Source organism: Haliotis cracherodii, unplaced genomic scaffold (assembly GCF_022045235.1).
Source record: "Haliotis cracherodii isolate W230 unplaced genomic scaffold, xgHalCrac1.p SCAF_10, whole genome shotgun sequence".
Lineage (NCBI taxonomy): Eukaryota > Metazoa > Mollusca > Gastropoda > Lepetellida > Haliotidae > Haliotis > Haliotis cracherodii.
In genome coordinates this window covers 18,444,051-18,457,364 of record NW_027266265.1, presented here as the reverse complement: position 1 = coordinate 18,457,364, position 13,314 = coordinate 18,444,051, and the positions used below count along the sequence as shown (strand labels likewise).

Here is a 13,314-nt window from a genome sequence, read left to right as displayed (position 1 = left end):
GTACTAGAATTTGTACTTTACTATGAAAATGTTATCAAAATATAAGATTTGTTATATGTCAAATAGTGATGATTAAAACACTTGATTCCTTGATATTTGTGTACTTGCTGTTTAGATGTTCATACTTGAATAGCTTATTATTGGAAGGTTTTAAAAGTGATTTGTATTGCATTTATTGAAAGGTTATGTAAAATTGATCAGATGTGATTTATCATAGACTGTATATGGTAAAGGTATGAATATCTGCTGTTGATCACTGGAGGGGAGAAGGATAGTGGAGGTGTGGTCATGCATGCTGTCTCATCGTCTGGCTGGCTCTGTTGGGTATATATTATTCGGGAGTGGGTTCACAGTGTTAAGTTCACTGGGACTCATCTTCCCGAGGCAAGGGAGTTAAATGACTTTAAAATTCCACTTTCCACCCTTGCCGAACTAGCCTGGAATTTCCTGGCTCCATCTTTGCGCCACCAGTGGCTATTACGAGTCCCTTCTATGTCCCCCCTACTGACCACCTCTCATATCACTTGCATTTGCTTTAAACAAAATGGTGGCACCTAGTCAAGACGATCTCATCAATGATAAAGATCTATATGGTAATAAAACAGGCTCTGCCTCGCAAAGTGCATCAAATCACTTGAGCCCCTTCATTATAAAAATGAAAAGTTTTGGAAAATAACTGTCAACGCCCACTTGATGGTACACATGCTCTGCAAATCCTGCAATCGAATGAATTCAGTGCAGGAGTTGCCATGTTATTTATGAACAGGATGTCGATATCCTTACGGGATTTTGCTTGGACTCTGCATAGACTCGTTAGTCAATCCGAAATGTAACTTCATAATTCCAGCTTAGTTCTGCAAGGGTTGAAACTGAACTTTTAAAGTCTGTTAACTCCCATTGTCTTGGGAATGACTGGGACGATGAGTCAAAGTCTTGCATCTTTTCCAAACAACTGGAATTGGCATTCATGTTCGTGCCAATATTTGCATCAAGTTAATGACTAGAAATATAGGTCTCCATTAATTTCCTGACTCCACAATTCCATCCTGAAATTGTCATGTTACGGAGCTTTTTCTCCTCATTCTTTACGGTCTCACTGACCTGATATGGCATTATGTAACCCTAAACTCTCTTCATTTTTATACATAGAAATCTTCTGTAGATTTTTTCTTTTAGTGAAATGTCTTACTCTGTAGTTTAATGATAAGAAGTCTTCATACATAATTTATTTGTAAAACACTGTGTTGTGTGTGTTTCAGCATTGGAAGGATGTGTCTGCACTAGCCAAGGACTTCATCAGCAAGCTTCTTGTTCTGGATCCGGATACTCGTGGCACTTCGGCACAGTGCTTGAAACACCCGTGGATCACAACAAATGCTGCCTCATCAAGTAACAAGAATCTCCATCGCACAATTAGCCAAAACCTGTTGCATCGTCAGTCCCTGCATGCCAATAGTACAAGTGCCAAATCGACAAAGTCCAACAAAAGTAACAAGTCCAACAAGTCGGCAAGGTCACTTCGGTCTGACCATCGCCGTGTGCAGCCAGAAGAGATTGATGAACTTCACAAAGATCCTGAAGTTCAGGCAGACATTGCATCAATTGGCAGTCACCATAGCAACTACAGCCATCGAACGTAACTCCAAGTATTGTCAGTTTCTTGACATTAAAGCTGGGTTATCAGTTTCATTGCTACCTGGCTTAACTTTGAATTGCCATCTCAGGAGTTGTGTATTTATCATGAGAAATGTGTACAGAATATTGACTTTTCCCAAAACCATCATGCTACAAGTATGCCTCTCTTGTGTGCGAGGACATTTGTCGGCAGCTTCTAACGGCATGTTGTCAGGCAAGTAGCATGTGCCAGATGTGACTGGACAGTCGGCTGCAAGGGCAAGGATGTGATTGGTCAGTAGATGTGATATTGTACAGAAAACTTATTTCAAAAAATGGATTTTGCTGATTGTAACCTGTACACTAAGGTTTTTGATCTACTTATTTCCCACCGGGACATCCCTGATCTGTGTTGAGCCAACTGGGGATGTGACTGGTACAGGCAGGACTCGGGATGGAATCAGTAGTAATGTTCCACTGTCGTCTGAGTTAGGTTGCTGGCCAGCCTCTTCTCCTCTGATTCCACTAACACAATGGTTTCCTTTCTCATAGGATGTCAGCATGACCAGACTAAAGTCTAACCAATTTTCATTTTGAAGGAAGAGATCATATGGAATAACTCCAGCATAATTATTGAAGATTTTTTCTTCTGACAACAATTTTGACTGATATTAAAGAGATATGAATTATGAAGATTAATTTAATGTTTTGGGGTTATGATGGTTGTTCAGTTTCTGGTTGAATAATTGTTTGGATTTGGAAGAAATTGTAGTCCAGGAGAAACCAAGACATGAGACAAGCAAGCACCTTTCGAGAAAGATGGACATCATGCCGACTGACGCAGTTGGCAGTGGTGGCCGAAATCTCATCTTTCCTTGTGACGTTACACATTGATCCACAATATTGACAGTTTTACTGCTTGTGAAACTACTTGTCAAAGACTCTTTCAAGGCCTTGTGATATGAAATTATCTCTGTACTTGAGATACACACCCAGGTGATACAAGACATCATTAAATACTCAGATTTTTCCTGTAGATTATTGCTTTGAACATGCTCATGAGCCATAAGCTTTAAAGATGGACTGCTTTCCTGAAACTATATTTACTCATTGAGAGTGATCTTGTTTAAAAAGTAATGCTTTACTTAAGAAAGGGGTTTTAGTATTTTGTTTTTGTCCATTCGGTACAAACTTTTTTGTATGTTATGACCATGCTTAACTTTTTTCTGTTAAAAGTTGAATACAAATCTGAAATTGATATCTGTCCACATTTATGTAATGTTTTGTTAGGTCCGTGTTATCATGATCTGAAGTAACTATGCTAAGAATATATTGGAACAATTATCTGCACGAAATCTGTTGGCTGATCTGATTGGTTATTGTGTACATTTTGCCCTGCTCATGTGACCTTTTCAAACATGCGTGCAACTACATCTGTGTAATACATGTATATTGTCTTTATTCATCAGCACCAATTTTGTTTAATGTGATCCATTTCTACCTCTTGTATGGTATTAATGTATATATCATGTATGTCAGTAGAGCAAATTATCTCATGTCAGCTCTGTCAAAACTATAATTGCTCCTCTTTTCATGAATACTTGTTTGATGTTTTTGATCTAGAAGGAAATTGATGTATGTGAAACTTCTGTCATCAAAACTGACTGGTTTGCTTCGTTCTATCACACAGCAATGCATTAAAAGTGCCTTTTAAAATTTGATAAAACTTGTGCAGTTCTCTCTTAGTTTGTAAACTCACACTCAATGTAATTTCATTTCTGGTAAATATGATTGACATATTGAAAAGGATTCTAACCGTCCAACTGTTGAATTTGTTGTTCATTAAGACATGCATGTCTGTGAGGAAAGGTTGTTGTGGAATAAGATTTTATCTGGGTAGAACCAGGACACAGTGTTTTGTTGCTATTTTATGTTCTGCCTGGTTGCTGTGGTAACAGGCTGGACATCATGTACTTAAGTCTTTGTAGGTCTGAGTACATTCTTTAGGCATAGTGCTTGCAACAGCTGTTGAATCAAAGTTGTTGAAATTGGTATTGTTTGTTATTTCATAGTGTTTTGGTGGGAAGCCATTGTTATTTCAAGAACTTCTTTCTTCTTAATAACATGAAGTGATATTTATTTTTTTAGTACTTAGTGCTAAACTTTAATGGGTTTATTTCTAGTGCCAATTCTCAATGAACCGTCCATTTTAGTTTGTATTACATTTATTTAATATATTTTTTATGAAACAATGTGTAGTTCATGATATAGTTATTTGTTATTCCAATGTGCCATACATCCTTATTTTTGTGGTTTTTATTCTCATCAAATCTAAACTTGGCAGAGTACTTGGTCATTTTCTTTGAATAATTTGATTTTCATTTTAATAAAATTTTGTGTCTGTTTGATCAAATCTGTTGCTAGAACATGTTCACTATGTCATGCATATTTCCTAAAGAAGGAACTTACTTCTAAATAATAATAATTTTAGAGTCATAGTTTTTCATACCGTTGTTTAATTTGGCAAAGCTCTGTAGTTTCTATTGAAAAGAATTTGCTAATGTACATTTGCAAGAACCATTAATGTCATGCATTTTTGTTCTCTAGTCACGGATCTGTGATGTCTCACACTTACAACTCTTGAGCATATTGATCACAAAAGATGAAACTCAACGAATTTTTGTCCATGTCTTTCACTTTGAATATTGGAAATGTCCGACTACTTAATAACTAACATGAGCAGACACAGATATCTTTAAAGGGTTGTAATGATACACTTAGTGGGATGAGATACATATGTATCGGGCCACGATACAATACATGATACATACAAACTCAACACTTGCCATCATAGGAAGCCATGTTTCAACTCTGCTGGGGTAGATTATAGTTCATGCAGAACTCCTGTACATGCTGTTGGGGAATAGTATGGGAGCCGTGTTCCATCCTCATGGGAATCAACATAGGTCCCTCTCAGACACATGAAGTAAGTCTTGAGTCCAGCAAATTATCAATGGCTTGAGAATTTGTTGTTTTTTTGTCGGAAAATATTGCTTGAAATATTATCGTGGCACAAAGTATCATGATGCACTAAGCATTGGTGTATCATTGCACCCCTTGTATCTGTTTCCTGGACAGTGGATGGGAACAGATGGGTATACATTAAATGAAAGAGAAAACTACAGATTGTTGAAAACTCAATTGATATTTATGCTCTCCGTCAAGAGATGAGGTAATATTGTTGCTTAAATTTTTGCTCTTAGCTCACATTGTTAATGTTGTTTGACCATGTTTTGTACATATATGTGTATGTAAATAGAACATGTTGATTGTCTGTCGTCACCTGTGCCTTCTGTGTCAATCAGGCTAACATTGTTCATGAAGCAAAATGCATTTCTCCACAGTCCACATGGCCTCATGCTAGTTCAAGGGTAACCATGGTAACATGCTTTGACATTGTCAGTGGTGTATGCCTCAATACAAGGTGATGTTGATGGCCTATATTTTGTCATTATTGATTTCAATTTCTAATTTATATTTTAACTTTGATGGAGTTTTATGTTCAGAATATGGATGATATTATTTACTTTTGGAGAAATTGTAAATACGAGAACCCTTTCAATTTTTAATATCACTGGCATTTTGTTTGAAGCAGTACATATGGCGGCCATATTGCTGGGGGTGGGCACATGAGGGTAAAACAGGCCTGTGTTGTGCGAGGACATTTCATTGTTACTATATGAAGGAGTGCTCTCCCTTTCATGTATTGTAGGGTAAAAATTGTATTAAAAGAAATGCATACCAGTATTTCAAATTTTTGTGAAAATTTAGTACTTGACTTTATTTCTTTTGAAAATTGGAATTTGTTTGAAATTCTTGCTGTATATATTTAGGTGGGGAGGGATGTTGGTTCTGACAGGGGTTGTGTTTGCACTAAGGAGGAGCACTTCTTTGTAAGAGTTGCCTGTGCATTGTTAACAATATCAATTGTCAATCAGAAAAGGTCTTCGAAAATAATTTCAACAGGTCACGTTTTGACCATTCTGCACTAGTTATCAGTTAAACATTTAAACAGATTTATGTAGAACAAGCTGTTTTGTCAAAGGTCATGCATATAATTTAAACATGAAATATATAATAAGTGATGTGATTTCAAAGAAATGTATGAAATTGTAACTTGCATTAGAAACTTTTATCTTGGGCCTTCTGGAGAGCGTTTCCTTTTTTCTGAAAATGATTTGAATTGTTCTAAGAAACAAAAAGTACACTATGGATTGTACTATGTTGTGGAATGATGCTGTATCATTGACAAATAAGCTTATTCCACAAGTTTAGTGATTTAAAGATATTTTGATAATGTCTTGCCGTCCGTCCATCAGTTGCTGTAGTTATATTGTGTATGAAAACTCGTAGATATTTATAAAGCCATTTGTCTCAGGAGCAATGCACAGAATGCAGAATAACCTAAGGCTCAAAGATTCTAGATTTTTCCTTCGTGTAATATTTGTTACGTTTTGCTCGGTAAAATTTCCCCAATTATCCAATTGTTGGCATAATGCGGTTAATAAGGAAGTGTTCTATCATGTCAAGCTCCCTGGATTTGATCATATATTATTTTTGCATGTCTTGTCTGAACGCAAGAAAACAAAAATGTACAGTACATTAGGGTTGCACTATCAAGGGTTTAAATTGTCTCCCCTTAATTGAAAAACATTTAAGTGGTCTCATGGGAAAATAGTCACAAATTGCTTCTTGATGGGGGGAATGAAAAAGATGACTACTTGGGAACACTGTGTTTGTATCTTTACGCATATTTATCAATGGTTTTATACTTACAGACAATAGGCCCTTCCTGTACTGTGAGGTTAGTCTATGTAGTAGTGCAATGTAGATCCAAATTTTGCTACGTTCAATTTTGTAAAATGTGTTAAGTTTAATAAAATCTGTATATCCTCTATACGTGTGTCATGTGTTCACTTCCAGTCAGAAGATGTACCCTGGGGGATTCGGGGTCAGAATACGTCCTCAGCACCCTAGCTCAGAGAGCTGACAAATAATAGGGTCGCGTTGACTGGGTTGGTTGCTTGCTTGTCATCATACTTATTATAGCTAAAATAGATAGAATTATCATAAAATGAAGGATTGCTGTTAAATGAAAATTACCTCATTTTATCAAACAATGGGGCATTATGTATCATGTTGCCATATGATGTCAAAGCTAATCTGCATACTAACATAAACATGGCATCTGATTGTATCAGAACAGTTCTGTCTGTGTCTCTCGATTTATTTAAACCAAGCAATTGTGGAATATGCCCCTGGCCGCAACCAATGCTGGTCAGAGGAGGCAAACCAAATGGATCTTGTGGTCAAGCTCGGTGACTTGGTTGAGAGAGTTCCATTGTACCCCGATGGTGTGGGTCATTGTTCACAACATCAACACTGGACTGTCTGGTCGGAGTTGATTATTTACAAGCCACCATCATATAGCTGGAATATTGCTGAGTGCATCATTAAACAACAATCATCGTACTTCAAAACTGTTGATGCTCAATCTTCTGTGACTGGTTTGGTTAGACCATCATTTCCAGGCCATAATACTGCTGACTGCTGCATTGAACAGCCCTTGCTCCTCACAAGAATCATGACATGTAGCTTCAGAATGTGATAGAGGGTGCTCAGCTGAGTGGCTAGAGCTTCGTCTGTTCTGGGTATGCTGCGTGAACTATGCAATGACATTATTTACTTCTTTGTTATTGCAGAATTCTAATTGTATACAATTGTGTTATGTTTCTGGTTGGATGAGCGTGGTCTAGTGGGAGAGCAGAAGATCATGAGTGTGATTCCCCGCCACGTCCCACCAAAAGACGTTAAAAGATGGTACTTGTTGTCACACCGTTACCCTATGAAGGGGCTAAAACAAGGACTAGTCGGCTCGGTGTCAGTGTACTGTGTCTGGGTATTCATGTTAAAATGCGGCATAGTATCTCTGTGGGATAGCACTATTAAATCGGTCCTGACAAGCAGATGCACGCACACACCGCTATATAAGTGCAATAATCTTTGACACAACATTAAACCCCATATCACCTCACCCTTGGATGAGTTGTAGGGTATGATCCCATCTGGTATGTTGAAAGTATGCATCAGATGCCATAATTTAATTGGTTTTGGTTGGTTGCTATGGTTGTAACTATACACTTTGTTGTGAAACATGAGATCCATGAATCTGTGGCAAAACAGTCAGAAAAATAATCTTTTCATGACTCTCCAGGGGGCGGTCGGGTAGCCTAGTGGTTAAAGCGTTCGCTCGTCACGCCGAGGACCCAGGTTCGAATCCCAACATGGGTACAATGTGTGAAGCCCATTTCTGGTGTCCCCCGCCGTGATATTGCTGGAATATTGCTAAAAGCGATGTAAAACCAAACTCACTCACTATGACTCTCATGACTCTCCCCCCACCCCCCCAAAAAAACCACCCACTCCAACACCAATACATCATGTCATGATAGGACACTAGAACTGTGGCACCCATTGGTGCAAACCGAGAAGCCCTACATCAGTATGTGTTGCTGATGGCCAGTTTTATGAAAGTCAATGGTTTATCAGATGCAAGAAACAAATAAAACGAGAGAAATGTATCGGTAAATCATTTCTCCTCACAAATGATAAGTTCCTATTTGCAATCTCTGAAGATCATTTGAAAAGCAGACTCTATTCAGCCTGTCAGCCAGGCAATTTGTCAAGGAAGATATAGTAGCTACATTCACCAGTAGTTATCTGGGCAGGTGAACGACCGACCCTTCCTTTAGGTGAGTTCCCCATTTTTCTGAGCACCTTACATCAGTGCAATATGGTGTTGTGTGGCAGGGTACCTGACATTGGTGTTGTGTGGCAGGGTACCCTACATTGGTGTTGTGTGGCAGGGTACCTGACATTGGTGTTGTGTGGCAGGGTACCCTACATTGGTGTTGTGTGGCAGGGTACCTGACATTAGTGTTGTGTGGCAGGGTACCCTACATTGGTGTTGTGTGGCAGGGTACCTGACATTAGTGTTGTGTGGCAGGGTACCTGACATTAGTGTTGTGTGGCAGGGTACCTGACATTAGTGTTGTGTGGCAGGGTACCTGACATTAGTGTTGTGTGGCAGGGTACCAGACATTGGTGGTGTGTGGCAGGGTACCTGACATTAGTGTTATGTGGCAGGGTACCTGACATTGGTGTTGTGTGGCAGGGTACCTGACATTAGTGTTGTGTGGCAGGGTACCTGACATTGGTGTTGTGTGGTAGCTAGGGCACCTGACATTAGTGTTGTGTGGCAGGGTACCCTACATTGGTGTTGTGTGGCAGGGTACCTGACATTAGTGTTGTGTGGTAGCTAGGGCACCTGACATTAGTGTTGTGTGGCAGGGTACCCTACATTGGTGTTGTGTGGCAGGGTACCCTACATTGGTGTTGTGTGGTAGGGTAACTGACATTAGTGTTGTGTGGTAGGGTACCTGACATTAGTGTTGTGTGGTAGCTAGGGCACCTGACATTAGTGTTGTGTGGCAGGGTACCCTACATTGGTGTTGTGTGGCAGGGTACCTGACATTAGTGTTGTGTGGTAGCTAGGGCACCTGACATTAGTGTTGTGTGGCAGGGTACCCTACATTGGTGTTGTGTGGCAGGGTACCCTACATTGGTGTTGTGTGGTAGGGTAACTGACATTGGTGTTGTGTGGTAGCTAGGGCACCTGACATTGGTGTTGTGTGGCAGGGTACCTGACATTGGTGTTGTGTGGCAGGGTACCTGACATTAGTGTTGTGTGGTATGGTACCTGACATTGGTGTTGTGTGGCAGGGTAACTGACATAAGTGTTGTGTGGCAGGGTACCCTACATTGGTGTTGTGTGGCAGGGTACCCTACATTGGTGTTGTGTGGCAGGGTACCCTACATTGGTGTTGTGTGGTAGCTAGGGTACCTGACATTGGTGTTGTGTGGCAGGGTACCTGACATTAGTGTTGTGTGGTATGGTACCCTACATTGGTGTTGTGTGGTAGGGTAACTGACATTAGTGTTGTGTGGCAGGGTACCTGACATTGGTGTTGTGGGGCAGGGTACCTGACACTGGTGTTGTGTGGTAGGGTACCTGACATTAGTGTTGTGTGGCAGGGTACCTGACACTGGTGTTGTGTGGCAGGGTACCTGACATTGGTGTTGTGTGGTAGGGTACCTGACATTAGTGTTATGTGGCAGGGTAACTGACATTGGTGTTGTGTGGTAGGGTAACTGACACTGGTGTTGTGTGGCAGGGTACCTGACATTGGTGTTGTGGGGCAGGGTACCTGACAATGGTGTTGTGTGGCAGGGTACCTGACATTGGTGTTGTGGGGCAGGGTACCTGACATTGGTGTTGTGTGGCAGGGTAACTGACACTGGTGTTGTGGGGCAGGGTACCTGACATTGGTGTTGTGTGGCAGGGTACCTGACATTGGTGTTGTGTGGTAGGGTAACTGACATTGGTGTTGTGGGGCAGGGTACCTGACATTAGTGTTGTGTGGCAGGGTACCTGACATTAGTGTTGTGTGGCAGGGTACCTGACATTGGTGTTGTGTGGTAGGGTACCTGACATTAGTGTTGTGTGGCAGGGTAACTGACATTGGTGTTGTGTGGTAGGGTACCTGACATTGGTGTTGTGTGTTAGGGTACCTGACATTAGTGTTGTGTGGCAGGGTACCTGACACTGGTGTTGTGTGGCAGGGTACCTGACATTGGTGTTGTGTGGCAGGGTAACTGACATTAGTGTTGTGTGGCAGGGTACCTGACATTGGTGTTGTGTGGCAGGGTACCTGACACTGGTGTTGTGTGGTAGGGTACCTGACACTGGTGTTGTGTGGCAGGGTACCTGACATTGGTGTTGTGGGGCAGGGTACCTGACACTGGTGTTGTGTGGCAGGGTAACTGACACTGGTGTTATGTGGCAGGGTACCTGACATTGGTGTTGTGTGGCAGGGTAACTGACATTAGTGTTGTGTGGCAGGGTACCTGACATTGGTGTTGTGTGGTAGGGTACCTGACATTGGTGTTGTGTGGCAGGGTACCAGACATTGGTGTTGTGTGGCAGGGTACCTGACATTGGTGTTGTGTGGCAGGGTACCTGACATTGGTGTTGTGTGGTAGGGTACCAGACATTGGTGTTGTGTGGCAGGGTACCTGACATTGGTGTTGTGTGGCAGGGTACCTGACATTGGTGTTGTGTGGCAGGGCAACTGACATTAGTGTTGTGTGGCAGGGTACCTGACATTGGTGTTGTGTGGCAGGGTACCTGACATTAGTGTTGTGTGGCAGGGTACCTGACATTAGTGTTGTGTGGCAGGGTACCTGACATTAGTGTTGTGTGGCAGGGTACCTGACATTGGTGTTGTGGGGCAGGGTACCTGACACTGGTGTTGTGTGGTAGGGTAACTGACACTGGTGTTGTGTGGCAGGGTACCTGACATTGGTGTTGTGTGGCAGGGTAACTGACATTAGTGTTGTGTGGCAGGGTACCTGACACTGGTGTTGTGTGGTAGGGTACCTGACATTGGTGTTGTGTGGCAGGGTACCTGACATTGGTGTTGTGTGGCAGGGTAACTGACATTGGTGTTGTGTGGCAGGGCAACTGACATTAGTGTTGTGTGGCAGGGTACCTGACATTGGTGTTGTGTGGTAGGGTACCTGACATTGGTGTTGTGTGGCAGGGTAACTGACATTAGTGTTGTGTGGCAGGGTACCTGACATTGGTGTTGTGTGGCAGGGTACCTGACATTGGTGTTGTGTGGCAGGGTAACTGACATTAGTGTTGTGTGGCAGGGTACCTGACATTAGTGTTGTGTGGTAGGGTACCTGACACTGGTGTTGTGTGGTAGCTAGGGTACCTGACACTGGTGTTGTGTGGTATGGTACCCTACATTGGTGTTGTGTGGCAGGGTAACTGACATTAGTGTTGTGTGGTAGGGTACCTGACATTGGTGTTGTGTGGCAGGGTACCTGACATTGGTGTTGTGTGGCAGGGTACCTGACATTAGTGTTGTGTGGCAGGGTAACTGACATTGGTGTTTTGTGGCAGGGTACCTGACATTGGTGTTGTGTGGCAGGGTACCTGACACTGGTGTTGTGTGGTAGGGTACCTGACATTGGTGTTGTGTGGCAGGGTACCTGACATTAGTGTTGTGTGGCAGGGTACCTGACATTAGTGTTGTGTGGCAGGGTACCTGACATTGGTGTTGTGTGGCAGGGTACCTGACATTAGTGTTTTGTGGCAGGGTACCTGACATTGGTGTTGTGTGGCAGGGTACCTGACATTGGTGTTGTGTGGTAGGGTACCTGACATTAGTGTTGTGTGGTAGGGTACCTGACATTGGTGTTGTGTGGCAGGGTACCTGACATTGGTGTTGTGTGGCAGGGTAACTGACATTAGTGTTGTGTGGCAGGGTACCTGACATTGGTGTTGTGTGGCAGGGTACCTGACATTAGTGTTGTGTGGCAGGGTACCTGACATTGGTGTTGTGTGGCAGGGTACCTGACATTAGTGTTTTGTGGCAGGGTACCTGACATTGGTGTTGTGTGGCAGGGTACCTGACATTGGTGTTGTGTGGCAGGGTAACTGACATTGGTGTTGTGTGGTAGGGTACCTGACATTAGTGTTGTGTGGCAGGGTACCTGACATTGGTGTTGTGGGGCAGGGTAACTGACACTGGTGTTGTGTGGCAGGGTACCTGACATTGGTGTTGTGTGGTAGGGTACCTGACATTAGTGTTGTGTGGCAGGGTACCTGACATTGGTGTTGTGGGGCAGGGTACCTGACACTGGTGTTGTGTGGCAGGGTACCTGACATTGGTGTTGTGTGGCAGGGTAACTGACATTGGTGTTGTGTGGCAGGGTACCTGACATTGGTGTTGTGGGGCAGGGTACCTGACACTGGTGTTGTGTGGTAGGGTAACTGACACTGGTGTTGTGGGGCAGGGTACCTGACACTGGTGTTGTGTGGTAGGGTACCTGACATTGGTGTTGTGTGGCAGGGTAACTGACATTGGTGTTTTGTGGCAGGGTACCTGACATTGGTGTTGTGTGGCAGGGTACCTGACATTGGTGTTGTGTGGTAGGGCACCTGACATTGGTGTTGTGTGGCAGGGTACCTGACATTGGTGTTGTGTGGCAGGGTACCTGACATTAGTGTTGTGTGGCAGGGTACCTGACATTGGTGTTGTGTGGTAGGGTACCAGACATTGGTGTTGTGTGGCAGGGTACCTGACATTGGTGTTGTGTGGCAGGGTACCTGACATTGGTGTTGTGTGGCAGGGTACCTGACATTGGTGTTGTGTGGTAGGGTAACTGACACTGGTGTTGTGTGGCAGGGTACCTGACATTAGTGTTGTGTGGTAGGGTAACTGACATTGGTGTTGTGTGGTAGGGTACCTGACATTGGTGTTGTGTGGCAGGGTACCTGACATTGGTGTTGTGTGGCAGGGTACCTGACATTAGTGTTGTGTGGCAGGGTACCTGACATTGGTGTTGTGTGGCAGGGTAACTGACATTAGTGTTGTGTGGCAGGGTACCTGACATTGGTGTTGTGTGGTAGGGTACCTGACATTGGTGTTATGTGGTAGGGTACCTGACATTGGTGTTGTGGGGCAGGGTACCTGACATTGGTGTTGTGTGGCAGGGTACCTGACATTG

General features: G+C 42.8%; 1 protein-coding gene across 1 annotated transcript in view; it reads left to right on the top strand.

Annotated features, from left to right (window-relative positions):
- The window catches only part of LOC139454163 (serine/threonine-protein kinase H1 homolog), a 30,340-nt gene extending 23,769 nt beyond the window's left edge, over positions 1–6,571 (top strand). The window contains exon 2 of the mRNA XM_071235701.1: positions 1,260–6,571. Within this exon, the coding sequence (XP_071091802.1) occupies positions 1,260–1,640 (381 nt within the window). The 3' untranslated portion in view covers positions 1,641–6,571. The remainder of the gene's footprint in view (positions 1–1,259) is intronic.
- Positions 6,572–13,314: the final 6,743 nt, after the last annotated feature.